Source organism: Vipera berus, assembly GCF_964194415.1.
Source record: "Vipera berus genome assembly, chromosome: 3".
Taxonomy (NCBI): domain Eukaryota; kingdom Metazoa; phylum Chordata; class Lepidosauria; order Squamata; family Viperidae; genus Vipera; species Vipera berus.
Genome location: NC_138204.1, coordinates 27679723 through 27697932, shown reverse-complemented (window position 1 = coordinate 27697932; position 18210 = coordinate 27679723). Strand labels below are relative to the sequence as shown.

Genomic DNA, 18210 nt, shown 5'->3' with positions numbered 1-18210 from the left:
ATATGATTTGGGGGTATTGCCTATTACATTGGCTTGTTTTCTGCCTCAGAATGGCAGGAATTGAAATTTAAGGTTGCAAATGAATGCAAAAAGCCCCCCAACAACCAGTGTTCAAATTACCACATGCAAACTCTAGTACATGTACACTGAAGACAGAATTAAACACAATGATTTTATACAGATGACATTTACACAGAAATTAAGATTAATTGGCTGAAAGTATGAAATTGCCCAAAGATTCATGCTGTAATTTTATGTCTGTTCAATAACAGCAACAGTAATAGAAACCTCTTAACATACTAGACTGATCTCATGGCATAATCATTAATTGAGGCTACGTTTGGAACTAAAGGTTTGAATAAACTAGTCATATAGTTATATTTATCTATTCATCAGATTTGCATTCAACAATAGAGATTACCATGGAACTGCCTTTCTGGATGAGGTTAGACTCAATGATACTAAATTAGATGCTTCACCATGTAAAAGCTTCTGCTATTTTACTCTACTATATAGTATATGTCAGAGACTGAATTGGGATTATAAACTCAATATAATAAAAGTGCAAGAGAAATAAATCATGTTTTTTAATATTTTTATTAAGTTTAACTTGTTAATAGTGAATTCTGCATTAAGTGATCTAGAAAATACATTCAAATAACAATGTGAAAGGTAATCCATAAAACAGAAACAATGAAATGACCTTATAAGAATGGTCCTATGTATTCAGAAGTGCTGATGATGACTTTGACAATGCATGATCTTTTAGTAACATGACAGCAATTCTAACAAAATACACATTGTATAATATTACTAGGATCTTAGTAGTACATAATAAACATTATCTCATGTCATGGAAAATAGGTTTTCCCCATATTATCCATTGAATCTAAATAAGGGATGGGATTCTAGACCAATAAAAGATCTTGTTTCATACATAAGCTGCAGAATTTCCTAGGCACAATTGTAGGGAGCTTCAAACAGAAATTCCTAGAAATTAGATTACTGGGTTTGGCAACTATAGATTATCTCCAGAATCAAAGGTGGCATCTTTAAATAAATACTGCTCTGGAATAATATGGAAGATAGCTATTGCCTTTAACTTCGGCTTACTTTTTGAATGGCTGCTATACGTCAAGAATGTTGAACTAGAGAGAAAGGTTTTTTGTCTATTTCTCCAGGGAGTTTATTGTCATACTTTTTGCACTGCTGAAATCATGGTGCAGTTCTGTAATTAGGAGTGAGGCCATCTCACTAGGGATTTGGGGAGGAAAAATTAGACCAGTCTTTTCCTTCAGAGCCAGTTAACACACTTAAATTGCTTTTCCCTTTTCCAAAATTGTTATTACCTGTGGCATGATATAGTGGGAGGAAAGATATAGAATGGCATCTGTTTTGAATCTTCTGATAAGAGCAGCTTCAAGGGAGCCTTTTAGGTGGAAGAAGAGGCAAAGTTAGCAGGCTTTTTACACAGTACAAATGGGAACAAAGAAAATGTTCTCTTCTAGTTGAGCCCTAAGACATTTTATTTTATTTATTTATTTAAAAGATTTATATGGCTCCCTATCTGAGTGGCTCACAACAGCAAGACAGATGCCAGATTCCAACTTTAGAGTGCCAATGTAGATTTTTAATGCAGATATTACCTATTACCATTTGCTCAAGAAATCTTACCATTGATTAGTTAATGCTCAAATATTATATACTAGATACTGCACATTTATATAGTTAGATCAATGTAAGAACAGAAATCATTCTAAACACTAGCTTCCCCTAGTCTGAAACTAGGCTGACTACTATAGCAAGCCACTGATAATTAAGTCACATAACGCTGGTCCTGTAGAATGAATACCAGGATAGCTGTAAGTCAAAATCAAAACAAGACAAAAACCAGCATTACAAAGAATGTGCAAAGAATGAAAGAAAATGAAAAAAATGAGAGTATACTTAGATACATGTGCATATATTACAGAAAATTGCAGACATTTAAACCATTTTTCTTTCTTCCTGACTATAGTTACACATATCTGCAGCCAATGGCTATTTACATGCAGCAGAGCTGCTTCTAGACCAGGGAGCAAGACTGGATCTTAAGGACTGCGATGGCTGGGAACCCCTCCATGCTGCTGCTTTCTGGGGACATGTATGTGTTTCATTAATGGACCAGTTCAAATGTGACTAGAGCAATTCAAGAAAAATTGGATTATCAAGAAATATTTACCATACATCTAAATGGAATCTGTCCAGAACTGTGTGTCACTGAATACCAGCTTGGGGCTGTTCTTGTGAGGAGAACAGGCAAGCAGAGAGCAGGATAGTAATTTCCCCACATTACCTAGTTGTGAATTATCCTTGAAACATCAGATTAGTTTATGTGCCTAGTTTAGCTCAGTCTTGCCCAGCCTAGTATATTCCAGAAGTATTAGATTATGACTCCCAGAATTCCAACTCACTTACTGGCCAAGCTGACTAGAGCTTATGAAAATTTAAATCCCATTATTTCTGAAAGGCATAGCTTGGGAAAAATTGAACTGAAATATTTATTAGATTTGATTTATTAGTGGGTAACCTGTTTACATTGAGGGCTTCATTGCTGACTCCTGATATACTGCATATTAGATGATGCACATGTGCAGAATTAATAGTATAGTATAGTAGATGCATTCTAGGAAGAAAAAGGTCCCATTCGAAAAGTAACTTCACCTATTCTCACACTTCATTTTAATTTTAAGGTAGTTATTGAAAAATATATTGCCTTAGAGAGGGTTTACCTTCATACTGGTTGCCTAGCTTATCTTCTTTTAGTGCTAGATTTAAGTAAAAGTTGGGTGATGTTGTGGGAAGGTATTACATTTTAACATCATTTTCTTTGTTCCAGATGCAAATGGCAGAGCTCTTAGTGTCCCATGGGGCAAACCTGAGTGCCCGAACAGCTATGGATGAGATGCCAATAGGTGAATTTCTGACACTTCTATTCTTAGCCAAAGTTTTGACAGCATAACAACATTCAAATATCTTGATTCTCTTTTAGGAATTGCTCTGTTAGTTTGCCTAGCCCTTGTATCCTTAAATTAGTTTGTAAAATAAAAATGATGTTCATGAATAGCATGCAAAGTGTGTAGGTGGTAAGGATGAGATACTGCAGAAGAATTCCTTCAGAATCCTTTTTCAAATTTGCTAAACATGAAATGTTGGTTTCATTTCTCAGGCATTGCTGTTATGTAAAGTATGGGAAAATGCTCCTGAAAATGCCTTTACGTGTGAGAAAATCTGTGTTTTGTATCAAGGATGAAGAAAGAAAGTCTGAGTCTGGATTATGTCTTCATTAGAATAAAACTATTGCATTCACTTTTACGTAATTCTTCAGTAATCCTGAAATTGTCAGATGCCCCTAAAAGCTATTTATGTGTTTAATATTTCGTAACTTGAAAGCAGAGCCCACAGATTCACTTGCTGATAGATTAACTATGGATGCTTAAGGAATAGTTTTAGATGCACCTCTTGGGCAAATATATCTTTCAGAATATAGATGTCCCCTGGATTGTCTAGTTCTCTAAATCTACAAATCCTGGTATTAGTAATTATTAAAATGCAATCTGTATATTACACAAAATATCCCAGAACCTCTTTAACTTTTGACTGCAATTACCCAGATTTATATAGCTCAGATATGGTAGCCTTAATCCACAGTGTTCTTCAAATAACAGATCTGCCATCAACTCTATAGTTCTTAAAGATATACAAGACACCTATTTTTCCCTATCCTGTACCATGTACTATATGTAGAATGTCTATTGGATGCAATATTTCATGTTTATGTCAGTTTTATCATCACTGAGCAATTCAGTTAAATGAATTTATTTGTGTTCCTTTAGACCTGTGTGAAGAAGAGGAGTTTAAGGTTCTGCTCTTAGAGCTAAAGCATAAACATGATGTCATCATGAAGTCTCAAATGAGGCATAAGTCCTCCTTGAACAGGAGAACATCAAGCACTGGAAGCAGAGGGTGAGTGATTAGGAAAAAACAAATTTGTTAAAAATCTGTTGTCTGCCAGTCAGTCAGTCTGGACTGTACAAAGTTTTTTCTAAACTACAGTTTCAACTTCTTGAGGTTGATTTTCACCATGACCATCTAATTCTGAGGTGAAGAAATGCTAACCAAAATATTTGTACTAAGATAACTGTTCACTGCCCCCCAAACCACTACTTTTCTACATGTTTTATTTGAAGCAAATAGAGTCCATATTTCAGATAGATTTTTAAATTAATATTTCACTCTACTGACAAATATTTTCTCTATTAATTGGTGACCTGAGGAATTCTGGGAGTTGAAGTCCACAAGTCATAAAAGGGCCAAGTTTGAAGACCTTTGATGTAGATTGACCAGAATTCATCCAAGACGTTTCATGACTAAATAGAGTTTTCAGCTTGGATCTCAGGGTACCCCAGGGCTTTGTTCTGGGCCCAGCGCTCTTCAACATCTTCATCAACGATTTGGATGAGGGGATAGATGGGGAACTCATCAAATTTGCAGACGACACCAAGCTGGCAGGAATAGCCAATACTCCAGAAGATAGGCTTAAGATACAGGAGGATCTGGACAGACTCGAATACTGGGCACTATCTAACAAAATGAAATTCAATGGTGAAAAAAGTAAGGTTCTACATTTAGGCAGGAAAAATCAAATGCACAGGTACAGTATAGGTGGTACCTTGCTCAATAGTAGTAACTGTGAGAGGGATCTCAGAGTCCTAGTGGACAATCACTTCAATATGAGCCAGCAGTGTGCTGCAGCTGCCAAAAAAGCCAACACAGTGCTAGGCTGCATTAACAGAGGGATAGAATCAAGATCACGTGAAGTACTAATACCACTTTACAATGCCTTGGTAAGGCCACACCTGGAATACTGTATCCAGTTTTGGTCACCACGATGTAAAAAAGATGTTGAGACTCTAGAAAGAGTACAGAGAAGAGCAACAAAGATGATTGGGGGACTGGAGACTAAAACATATAGGGAACGGTTGCTGGAATTGGGTATGTACTGTATAGTTTAACGAAGAGAAGGGTGAGGGGTGACATGATACCAGTGTTCCAATATCTCAGGGGCTGCCACAAAGAAGAGGCAGTCAAGCTATTCTACAAAGCACCTGAAAGCAGGACAAGAAGCAACAGATGGAAACTAGTCAAGGAGAGAAGCAACCTAGAACTAAGGAGAAACTTCCTGACAGTTAGAACAATTAACCAGTGGAACAACCTGCCTCCAGAAGCTGTGAATGCTCCAACACTGGAAGCTTTTAAGAAGAGACTGGACAGCCATTTGTATGAAATGGTATAGGTTTTCCTGCCTGAGCAGGGGGTTGGACTAGATGACCTCCAAGGTCCCTTCCAACTTCTTCTTCTTACTACTACTACTACTACTACTACTACTACTACTATTATTATTATTATTACAAAATTATGCACTCATGTGGTAGAGCTGAAGGAAAAAAACCATACAGCAGTTCAACATGTGTTATTATCTATGATGGCATTCAAGATGTATTTTAACAATTAATATTGACAAAAGATTGCCAAGTTTAAATAGGTTATTATATTTGGCTTGTTCCTAAAGCAGGGATTAACAAATCTTTCAAATGGTGGATACATTTGGAAGTGTGCTGTAGTTACCTCACAAAATAGCCATTATCATTGACATAGCCAATCATACTGTTTTTCAAGATGGGAAATCCTTATTATGCCTTTTAATTCTGTATCACTGTATCTTACTATTGTCCTTTTGGGGGTGGCAGATAGACAAAGTTATGAACAAAACACTGGCCTGAATCTAGCCACCATTTTTAGTCTAATAAAGCAAAAACTTTCTCTGGACCTCTGTTCTTTTGATTAGCTATAAGTTCTATGTTAACTATCCTTGATTTAAGTCAATTGCTTATACTTTGAGTAATCTGGAAACAGTTTCACGCAGTTTAAAATGGATAGCAACAAGGTACTTACCTTTCTATTAGCTAGAGGAACATGTGATGATATTTTAAACTAGGAATACTGCTCAAGCCAATATGGACAACAGAGAGGGATAGTGCAAGTTGCAACTACATTGGGAGTATCAGATTTAAAACTTGGAAATCCATAAAAAGAATAGTTCATTAAATGAAAGATCAAGACATTCCCACATCATAATTAGGATATAGATATAAACTTTGTCTAATTAATATCTTGGTGTATATGTAAGAATGCTAGTTTAGTGTAGTGGTTAAGGCATCTGGCTAGGAACCAGGAGACCCTGAGTTCTAGACTCACTTTATATATAAACCCAGTTGGATGACTTTGGGCCAGTCATTCTCTATCAGATCTATGAAACAGGCAATGGCAAACCACTGCCATTCAAAAAACTGCCATGAAAACTACAGGGCTTGTCCAGGCAGTCAGCAGGAATCAAGACTGACTTGAAGGCACCAAAATGTAACTTCGTATTCTTGAATTTAAATGTGCAGTATTTAAATGCTCAAGAAATGTTATTCCATACAAACTGTGATGAAAATTAATTTAGAATCCAAAAAATTATTAGTGTTTGGATAGCAACAGTAAGATTTATAATTAATTGAGGAACAATTTGCAGGTTGACATTACATTTACATGATTAAATAGCTGTCTGAAAAATTCTAAACCATGAATGTGTAACAGAAATGAATTTAATTTAAAGTGAGGGAGTGAATCAGTATGTGATATGGATGAACGAGGATTCATCCATGAATTTCAATTTTGTGATGGTTGACAATCTACTTTTGAATAAATAAAAAGAATGACTCATGAGTACCACCTGGTGTTAGAAAACTGGTCCATTTCTGTTCAGGTAGACGGTTTTTCCTTCTTCAGAAAAGTGCAGCTGTGAGTACAGCTATAGAAAAATGTCCATTCCATTTCTGCAAATCACCATTTTAGTAAGTCATCTCTTTACATTTTGTCTTAGAAAAGTGGTGCGGAGGGCAAGCCTTTCAGATCGAACAAATCTTTATAGAAAGGAATATGAGAAGGAGGCTATTATCTGGCAACAGATAGAATCTTCTGAGGAGCAAAGAACTTCTGACTACGGTATTGACATTCGGGAGGCTTCCTCTAACCAAGAGAACACAGATCCAGTAAGGAAAATCTAATAATTAACAAAATCTTCTGTTCCTATTAAAGCATTTCCAATCAAGAAACCATGTGAATCTTATGGAAGTACCAGTTGCATAACTAAAACCTATGATAACCAAAGCATAAATAGTCTGTTATGAAATCTTCTTTATTTCCCTTTCCATCTTATGTTCATAACATTGCTGGCCCCTTATATTTTTTTAAAGGAAACAAACATTCTTTATAGATTCCATTCAATGGAAAAAAAGCCATGTATTGGTTTAACATACAGCAAGACTGCACATTTTCTTCTTACGGTAATTGTATTTAGCCTCCAAGTTGTGTGTTGGGATAATAATAGATGGGGCAAGGAAAAAAAACTATCTTTGACTTAATTTGATTATCATCCAGTCAAATAATGTACTATTTTCCCTCTCTTTAAGAAATTCAGTTTGGTAAGAACTTTGGGGTAGGGGTCGCTGGGAGCCACACAAAAGGTTTTGGGATATCTCATGTGGTCCTGAACCTTCAGCTGGATAGTTATGTGGTAGAGCACAAGGGCTTGATTTTATAATGCAAGAAAATCAGTAAACATTGTTAGTAGTTTGATAGATGGAATAGCAAAGTTGCACCTCATATATATTTTTGTGTTCCAGAACTTGACCATTGATACAGCTATAATCCTTCCAGAGCTGGTAACAAAAGGAACACAATGTGATTCAGAAAATTTGCTTCAGAATGGACTCCGTCTACCCTCCATTCCTTACCAATATTCTATTCCAAATGGAGATGTTTGGATAATGCATTCAGCCCTGGACAATGATGGAAGCCAAGTATTGCCCTACAATACCCCTGGGGTTTCTGACTCTCATCACATCTGGGACGAGTACAAAGAAAGGAGCCACCAAACCCTTTCTGAACTGAAACGGCAGCGAGCAGCAGCCAAACTTCTCAACCACCCCTTCATTAGTACACACTTTAGTAGCGGTATAGGAGACGCAGTGGAAAATGGGGGAGAAGCTAAAGAACATTTGATTAGTTCCAGGACACCTTCTTATACCTCCAATGGAACTTCAGTTTATTACACCATGTCAAGTGGTGACCCACCTCTCTTAAAATTCAAGGCTCCCATGGAAGAAATGGAGGAGAAGGTGCATGGCTGCTGCAGAATCTCCTGATCTCAGTTTATTCCTATCAAGTTGGTAGGCATGTTGCATCCACTACTGAATCTTCATTTTCACTTCATCACAGGATCTGGTTTAATCATCTGGGACTAGGCTCTTCAAGGTTTATGCATACCCAATTCCATATTTTGTTTTTGCAGTTTCATTGAAAAATGAGCATATGTAGGTGGAAAGAGAAGTGGAAGTGAAACTCTTTACACATAACTTTTATCTACTAGATGAGAGAGTGTTTGTTTGATTACAACTCTAATCTGATTTCAAATATCTATTCATGGGTTTCTGGGACCATAATCAGCACATGAGAAATAAATTCTTTTGACATTGGTACAGCATTACTGACAAATACTTTTTTACAAGCAGACTAGATAAACAACTCTGTGTAATGTTTTGTACATGAAGATATATGCACTTTATGAGAACCAACCCAAAAACACAGCCTCTAATGTGACTGCACTGTTGGAATGTTAACTATCTTGCTGCCAATTTTGTTTTGCCATCATTTATTAGTGTTCATTTTATAAAATAATGAAGTATGAAGTTTTCAACTCTTTTAAGGAAGAGATTATTTTCAGCTCCTCAGAGGAGCAGTTCAGTTAAAAAGAATTCATGTTTTCTACCCATCCTTTTTCATTTAGTTTGCACTTGAAAATATTTTGATATGCATTGCAGTAGTGTAGCAAATTTTAATTCATCATGCTCCATCAGAGAACTACCATTTTTGATTTACCCCGAACTTCTATTTTGAAGATTTTGAAAGAGGTTTTCTTTCTTCTCAGTGTTATGCCTTGCAACTTGTACTATCATTTGATTAACTTGCTCTTCTGTGCATAAAAAAACCCCTTGAAGTGGCTTTTAAACATTAAATCTGTACTAGGGTTTGAGGATGGGGATGAGCATCATTTTATGTTTCACTGCTAATGTTAGCTAAATCTCTGTAATTACCACTTTCTGCTTTTCTTCTGACCAAGAAACTGATGGCCAGAATTTATATGCTGGAATTTAGTTGTATTCATATGAGATCTACATTCCTGAGTCAGGTTCTCCTCATTGTAACATATTTATTTACCCTTCTTTTCTTTGATGCTATCCAACTGTGTTAGGAATATAGTATTCAAAATTCTCTGCCAGCACCTGGAGGATAAAGCTTGGGGAAAATTGCAAATTTCCTATGTTACATTGAAAAGTTATTGTACATCACTTCACTCCACAGAAGCACATCCCATGACTTTTGTTGAAATATGACACATAAGGAAGGAGCTTTTCACATTGAATAAAAGCCACTTAACAATATCTAGCAATAATATTTTAATTTGTAAGTGGCCAGCACCCTAGCCATGTGGTAGAAGCCTGATTGCCAGAGATAAATATGTGTTCTTATCTCCCAAACTCGTGATGTCACGTGATGTTGCACGACATATCACGACTTTTTCCCATTGCCGGCAATCGGTAGGTGTGGTTTCGGCGTAACACATCTGGCCCGCAGGCCGGCAGTTTGACATGCCCGCATAAGAGGCTTAACTGCACATTTATTTTAGTTTGCTGAAAGGTATACTGATCGCTGATGGTCTTATTTTTTTAACCCAATCTCTTCTTGACTCATACCTGATTTATGCAATAGCAGTGGTTTAATCTTAACTTCCCATACAGTTTCTTTGCAAGAGTGAAAGGAAAATGTAGTAACTTCTGAAATTCTTCATGCTACATCTGATATACTGTTCCATTAATTGAAGATTAAGTTTGGAATTTTCTTGCTAAAACCCAAAGTCTGTATTCCTTTGGCAACCATTCTGCAAGCAAGCAAGAAAGCTCATTTTTCGTTAACAGGGAAAACAATGTACAACACATAGCAAACTAGCTATCTAAGAGGCAAACTAGGCAACTTAGCCTTTTCTACTATATATCCAAGGGTGTAATTTTTAGAATAATTATAGGGCTTTTAAAATTATATATATTGCACACGATGAATGTTTCATCTGAAAAAGTGACTGTTTTATTAAAAGTGTTCTAGAGATCTGAACTTGTGCTTAACACACAATAATGAGAAACAGTCTTCAGTGCAAAGTAAGAGCAGCTGTGTGTTGGCAAATTATATGTGATTAAAATGACTGATTCAGCAATGAAAATCTCACATCTTATTTAATTCATAATGTTGAAAAAGCATCTCTTTAGTGTTGTGCTAGAGCTGATAAATAATAAAGTAGCTGAAAATGTCGCCTATTCAATATTCAGTCAATTTTGTACTTACAAATATAACTTCAAAACACTTGTCTTTATTTATTTTTATTTATATTTGCTTCAGTTTTTCAAAAGATGTTTTAAATTGGAGAAAGAGGATAATACTGAAACAGAATTATTTTGTTGGACTTTTTCTCTTTTATCTAAATTGTTAGGTACATGTTCTCTCTGAAGCTTTCTATGCAAAGAGCTGTACATCTGAGCAGGTAATCCTGGTTCTCTGTTTTCAATAAGATAGTCAAAGTGATAAAATGTTGATCATAACATACAATAGCAATTAAAGATAGTTCAGAAGTACAATCTTCCTTCTTCTCCAGCAGTTGAAAGAATTGTTCTGTAGTTAGTAGCAAGGAGACAGGTGTTTAACAAAACTTCTCAGCATCTATATCAAATTATGATTTATAGGGAACCCTGACAAGTAAATCTATGTAGCATCAGTAATTGCATGTAGAAGAGAAAATGTTAATGTAAATGCCTTAGGTCCTGATCTAGTTTCTTTCTGCTTGTAACTTTCTTGAGTTTTATCACCACTTCTATATTTTTTTCTCCAAAACTTTGTTAAAGAATATACAGTACTGTATTTAATCTGCTTTCTAGTACAGTCCGCTCCAATGTATGTAGTGCCAGATTTTTTTAAAAAAAAATCAGCTTTGTTGCTTTGTTGTAAATCTATATATGCAGAATTGTAAGATATTTACTATACTACCAGCAATTGGAAAAACAACAATAGAAAATGTCTCTATGTAGTTTATTTAAATGCTATTTCTTCATTAACTTCTTGAATTTATACCAGCCCTTTAATAGTCAGTGTATGCTGAATACAAGTCTGTCATGCCCTCCGCTGGAGAGTAAAAGTATTACACAATATCTATTTTTCAGATGTCTGATGCAGGACTCAAATTACCACAATAACTGCAAAACTGCAGGAATTTATGAAGCCAACTATTGTTGAATTTCAGCTCCTATAACCCCCAACTTTTACAGCTAACAGCTACAGCTAACAAAGATCTTGTGCAACTTGTGAAAACACATATTCCTCACAGTTGGTATAGACTTGAGAGAATCATTTTATAGCATGACTGGCTCAGATTTGTTTTTCTTATTCCTACCTATCTGAAAAATGTCTTCTTACTTGCCTAATCTGTAAATTCAGTTAAAATAATATTCATACCATACTCCAACTGGTATATACTAAATCCCAAATGCAGTTTACATTTTTTTCTATGTGAGGCTATGTGACACATTTGGGGAAAACCCGATCACATATGTTGCTATAAATCCCAAGTTATAATTTCAAAACCAGGCTTGCCATGCATTGTGGCAACTTTATTCCTGTGACTATTCTGAGAAATTTGTATGTAATCAAAATATTTTTAGACAACCTAAGTTATACGGAATTGCCAAATAATGTTTATTTTATATGTGGGTAGGTTGAAATAGCATCCATTACCAGAATCTCTGTTTTGCTAATAATTGCAAGCTTTAGGGTGTTTCGATTTTCCTCAACTTGGTGAAGTTTCATGGAACTGAATGAATAGTTGGTGAAATATTCAAGGAGCTGAAGGTAACAATGAGAGGCCTCAAGAAGTTGTAGAAATGTGGTCTATATTTTTATGCAGAAAGAGGTGTAAGTTCTATTGTATGAAGCAAACAAAAAATGCTTAAAAACAAAGTACCTTCCAGACAGATATTGCTTGCTTTTAGGAGAATGCAGTGAGTTTTCCATAGAATGGAGTCATGTTCATTTTGCTACTTTCAAAGTTAATGCCTATTAAAAAATAATCCAGCCATTTCTCCAAGTTCTATTAGCAATGGAAAGCATCCACAATTTACCCCAAGTTTTCTTTTGTACAATTTTCTTTTGTAATTTAAATAGCTCTCCCTATATCTCTATTTTTTGGAAAGAATTTCATTATCTATAGCTCCAACTTGTTTTGTAATTTTGAAACAACAAACAAAATAAAAATCCCCATGAGGCATTCTTGTAGCATAGAATCTGACCATCTGTTTTCCTCTCCAAACTCTGTCATTTCTGAATTTCAAATTTCCACAGAATCCTAATCTTTACAGTAAAATGAGAGAAATGTCTAGTAATGTCATTGGAAAACTATTGGCAACTATTGGAAAACTATTGGCAACTATTAAGGGGGTTGTTAAAAATGGGCTATCTTTTTAAGACAGATTGTTGTAATGATTATTCTGGCATGAGGTAAATGTTACACGATAACTTAGGAGCCACATTTTTTGACATTGTCTGGAAAGAAGGAAGGAAACTGTTGACTGACCAATAAACAGTGACAATAAGCTACATTCACACCATTTCAGCAGTTTGGTTAGCCTTTGCAATGAGGACTCTAAGGATTTCATTGAAATATTTGTAAAAAAAAGTGAGGGTGAAGGTAAAGAAAACACTGTATATTAGCAACACAGTGTATATAGAGACATCATTTTGGCCCATCAAATCTAATATATTAAAAGTTTTAAAAGAAGGATTATTTCTTATTTTTATGAAAGTCAATAGGATTATATGATGCATGAAAAGATGGTCATTCCATAACTATTTGAAACAATATATGAAGTCTTAAACTGCCTCAGAAGTCTGATGACATGGGGTAATCAGTATAAGTTTCTGCCTTTGTTTAAGTGAACAGTTTTTAACGTAAAGTTTAAATTTATTAACAGGAAAGGAGATGAGTGTTGATTCTTTGTGCCTATTCAAAAGTAATATATGAAAAAAGGATCGTGCTTGCAGAACTTTAATATCTCTTTGTCCTATGTATAAACAGTGCTTTTTTTAGCAATCTATTTTGTTGCCTTGCAATAGGACCTAATGTAGAAGGAAGCAATCTGCAACACTCCAGGTGTTGCTGAACTGTAACTCTAACTTTTACTGGGAATCTGGCCAGTATGGTAATATATTTAAAAGTTCCTGATCTACCAGCTTAGCTGAAGCTGACCAGATATAGTCTCAAGTCAGTACTAGCTGAGAAACCAATGTAATTTATTGTAAATTCCATGTGGGAAAAGTGGGATATAAATAAAAGATTACAGTTAGGATTCATGAAATAATTGAAGTTTTGTTCATAGACTACATATTTTTATGGCATTCCTGATTACACTGAAACATAGAGATTGAGAATAAAAGAATCTTTAATCAATATGAATCCACAGTGTGCACTGAAACACCTATTTTCTCTCTGTTCTATAGAATTTATAGCCTGGAAGTCACATGATCATGATAAGTGACTCTCTGGATTTGTTTACAAACACAGTAGTTTTGTTGAACCAGTTCTACCTTACCTAGCAGTCTGTGGCCAGACAAATCTATCCATCTATCTCATAAAGATCTTTCCCTCTGCTTGTTTATTGATGTTGACAGAGCATGTAAGCATTTATTTTTCTTTAAAGAGGCAGCTGGATTCAGTTGTAGGCCTATTCGTGTATACTGTATAGAGAGAGACACATGATTTTGTCTTTCTGACTACTTACAGCAAAATAAGAGGTGAGACTAATTCCTATATAGGAAAAAAACCACAACATTTTAGATTGCATTAGTCTGGAAATAAGACTCTGGGGAGGGGATAAATACATAAACTCTTGTACTGGGTGGGAAAAAGCAAAGGAACAAAAATTCTTCTTATGCAATGGTAGACCCCAGGGTGACATAGTGAATTACATGGGAAATGCATTTGTTTAACCACTGTAAGACATAAAAGATTTAGGAAACATCTTAAATTCTTACAAAATTCAAATGGAGTCAATTCCTAGGGGCAAGTTGACATGCCCTGAGAAAAAAATGTTGGAAACACTAATTGCCAAATAACTTCAGCTACTGTATTCAGCAGGCAAACTTTTCCATCTGAATCACAAAACTTTTACTGCACTGCTTGCTGGATAATATGGTCAGAATATCAAAGTTTAATTGAATATGCCTATCTGCATTACATGTTACAAAGATGCTCTGCCAGATTTTCTTAGATGGTCCATTACAAGAAGGAAAAATATGTGAACAGTAACAAGCATCACATGAATAGCTCAGTCATAAGCCACCTATGAAAACTGCAGAGCAAACATGATTTTGCTTTTTCTGTAAGATGTAGCTGTATCCATGGGGTCCCATCAACAACTTCTAGAGAATTTTATAATTTTTGAAAGAAGACTGTTGAAGCTAGGTCCATTCCCTCCACTGACAAACAGATCAGTGTAGTTATTTTTGAGAAGGGCATACTTCTGCTAATAACAATCAGCACATTTACAGGATGATACACTTTTAATAGTTCTGTGGAATCCTTGGTGGTCTCTGAGCTGTATTGTTTGCTTGAAGATGTTTCATTAGTAGACAAAGCAACATCTTCAATGATGGAATGAAGTGAGGTTTGCTCTCTATATGCAATACAGTAGCCTGTCCTGTCAGAATGTTTTTGTGGGAATGTTTGTCCTTGGTAGTTCCTTGATTAGGCTACTATTTACTGCTTGTTGTCTGAGTTGATAATTTCTTTATTTGGCTATTGTTTACTGCTTGTTTGTCTGGTTTTAATCCCTGTTTATCTGGGTGTGGATTGCTAGTCAAAGAAGTATTCTGGTCTGTTTCCTTTTCAGTTTTTTTATTGTCTCTTTTGAATGGTGTGTAAACGTCGTTTCTGCACGCATCTCTAGTTGATGACTGATTTGTCTGAATGCCAACCTTCCAGGAAATCTGAGCATTTTTGGATTTAGCTTGGTCTAGGACACTCAGTTTCCCAGTACAAACTATCAACGTGTTGTAAGATTAAGTTTTTATCATTTCGTTTGACTGCTAGTTGGTTGGATGTTCCTCTGATTTGTGTTTGTCAATCAAACTAAAAATAGGTAGTGAGGCAAAGGTTGATGAGGTCCATTATTCTGGGCATTTCAGTCTTAGTGTATTTGGTTAAGCCAAGTATGTTATGTAGTATTGCTGCTATGGATTCTTTCACTAACTGCTGCTGAAAATAAGGTTCATTTCCATAGGTTGTATGGAGAAAAGATAAATCTCAAAATCTTATAACTTATAACTGAGTTCATATAGACTAATCTAGAGTTTATCCATGATTGGATAGACTACAATTGATTGTGCTTACATGATACATATACCCATAAACCATAGTTTGTAAACCACAACAGTTCATTCTATCCAGTAAGCCAAAATTATGACTATTTGGTTTATTTAACTACTGGAAAGAAAAGATACACTGTTAAATAGAAGCAGTTGGTCAAAATATGAGTGTGCGTTTTGTTGTGATTCCCCTATCTAAGTTACATATGTCACTGAACATGATGTGGAATCATATCCAACAGTTCTGTAAATCAGTCCGCCTTTTCTTTTTTTGCTTCACTTTGCTATGGATCATATCCAGCCTATTTTTGGAAGAACCATGCTGGCATGCATACAACTCAGCGACTCAGATGCATAATTCTGCTTCTTTATATAATAGTTTTTTTAATGAACCTGATCATAGAAGTAATACATTTACAGTGGTATATGCACTCTTTTAAGGACAGTGGTTAGGCTGAGATTCAATCTAAGTGCTTCACTGCAACCAAAAGTAAGATTAAAGAGAAGGTGTGTGTGTATGTGTAAATAAAAATTCTCTTCACACTCATTACCTCAATATCAGGTAAACTCTTTCAGAGGCAGGGCAATTTGGGGGTTCTACACAATATCTTAGTTGCATTCTTCTGTAGAGAGTTCCAATATTGTTCCTGGGATCTGTTGGAGCCACTCCCTCAAGTTAACAGTCATAGCCTCAAGTGCTCCTACCTCCACTGGATATACTTTGGCTTTACTTTCCACTTAACCTCTAATTCCTCCTTCAGACCCTGTTACTTCTTCAGGTTCCCATACACCTGATGTTCCTGTCACTTGGCACAGCTACATCACTGCAGTCTTTTGATCCTTGTCTACTATCACAAAGTCTGATTGGTTGCCTATCTGGTCTATCTAGATCTAGAAGTCACACAGATTGTAGTCATTGTTCTTCACTATCTTCTGTAGAATCTCCCATCTGGATTTGGGACAATGTGGCACGTACACTGTGATGTTCCTGTGCAGAATGCCAGCTACCTGGCTGTGCTGTTCAGTGTATGCTGTTCCTCCCTGCATCTTATGCCCTATCACTATAATTTGGACTGCCTTTGAGGCCTCTCTACAGGGTCTGCACCCTGGATCATGTCTAGTATGGTAGACCCATGTTTCTATGGATTTGGTGCTTAGTGCCTGTTCTTATATTGCTATGATCAGTGCCTAAGTGCTGTCTTTTAGTTTAGTCCACCCTTTTCCAGACACTGGTAGAATTTTCTAATGTCAGCCACCTTGGCTATCTGTTAATGGTATATCTCATGCAGGGTCTTGCCTTCCCCCCATGTCTGCTGCTGCTTCAGGAACTCTCAGCAACTCATTTTTGAGTATCTTATTTATGTACTCTTGGATGCTCTGGGTTTCATTCAGGACAGTGGTTTTGACATTTACCAGACCCTGCCCACCCCATTTCCAGCTAGTGTAGTTTCTGGGTATTGGACCTGGGGTGAAGCTTCCGTACATTGTGATGAGCTTCCAGGCCTTTATATTAGCAACCTCCACATCCTTCTTTGGCTAGCTCACTATTCCAACAGAGTATCTGATGACTGGCAGGGCATACATGTTAATGGCATAGATCTTGTTCTTTTCCTTGAGCTGGCTCTTCAGGACATATCTTATCTTTAGTTGGTACTTGAATGTTGCGATCTTACCTCCTCATTGTGGTTTCTATGTGTCTATGGGATACTAAGGTATTTAACTACTATCTGGCCACACTTCTCCAGTCCAAATGATATCCCAATGTCCTCAGTGTAAATCTGTGTCAAGTGGATCAGTGAGTCAATGTATTGTGCATTCTTAGCATACAGTCTTAACACTTTCCCCACAATAACAATCCTGTGAGGTGAGGTGAGCAGAGAGAGAGTGATTGACCCAAAGCCACGCAGCTGGCTTTCATGCCTAAGGTAGGACTAAAACTCAGAATGTCTTGGTTTCTAGGTCAGCACTTTAACTACTACACCAAAGTGGCTCTCAGTTTAATTCTTAATGCTTATTCTGCTCTGACTGAAATACTAAGAAGGAAGAGGAAGGAAGAGCTTAGAATGGAGGATCACAACTTTCTGAGCAGCTGCCCAACTGCCTTTTCCAAGGAATGAATGAGAAAGTTCTTTATGGAATGTTTTCCACCACAGTCCCCAGCCTGATCTGGCCAATTTTTAACCATAATTTTTCTTTTGTCATCTTCTTTTACAAAATATCCTTACACTAGTTGATGGCTGAAAATAAAAAGCTGTGGTACACCAACGTTCTTCCCAATTTCCCTTGGGGTTTTTGAGTCTAATGCTGTTGGATTATAATGCTACAGATCAGGGGTGTCAAACTGCCAGACTGCGGGCCAGTTGCATCATGTGGAGGCAGTGACCACCCCAGCTCTGGCAATGTGAAAAAAGTTGTGATACATTGTGACACGTCACATGACATGGCGAGTTTGACACCCATGCTGCAGATGGTATACTACTTATTCTTCCTAGACCTACAGACACATATATTTTGCTCTTTCTGAAGTCTCTCTAGCTGCCCATATTTTTAGAACTGAAATCTTTCATAACAAGGATTCTTTTAATATATCTTTATTTGAAAATT

General features: G+C 36.2%; 1 protein-coding gene across 9 annotated transcripts in view; it reads left to right on the top strand.

Annotated features, from left to right (window-relative positions):
• PPP1R16B (protein phosphatase 1 regulatory subunit 16B) overlaps positions 1-12831 on the top strand; it is a 125147-nt gene extending 112316 nt beyond the window's left edge. For all 9 annotated transcript variants that reach the window (XM_081322603.1, XM_081322602.1, XM_081322600.1 and 6 more), the window contains 5 exons: positions 2018-2143; positions 2879-2954; positions 3876-4005; positions 6968-7136; positions 7770-12831. In XM_081322603.1, coding sequence (XP_081178729.1) covers positions 2018-2143; positions 2879-2954; positions 3876-4005; positions 6968-7136; positions 7770-8291 — 1023 coding nt within the window. In that variant the 3' untranslated portion in view covers positions 8292-12831. The remainder of the gene's footprint in view (positions 1-2017; positions 2144-2878; positions 2955-3875; positions 4006-6967; positions 7137-7769) is intronic.
• Positions 12832-18210: the final 5379 nt, after the last annotated feature.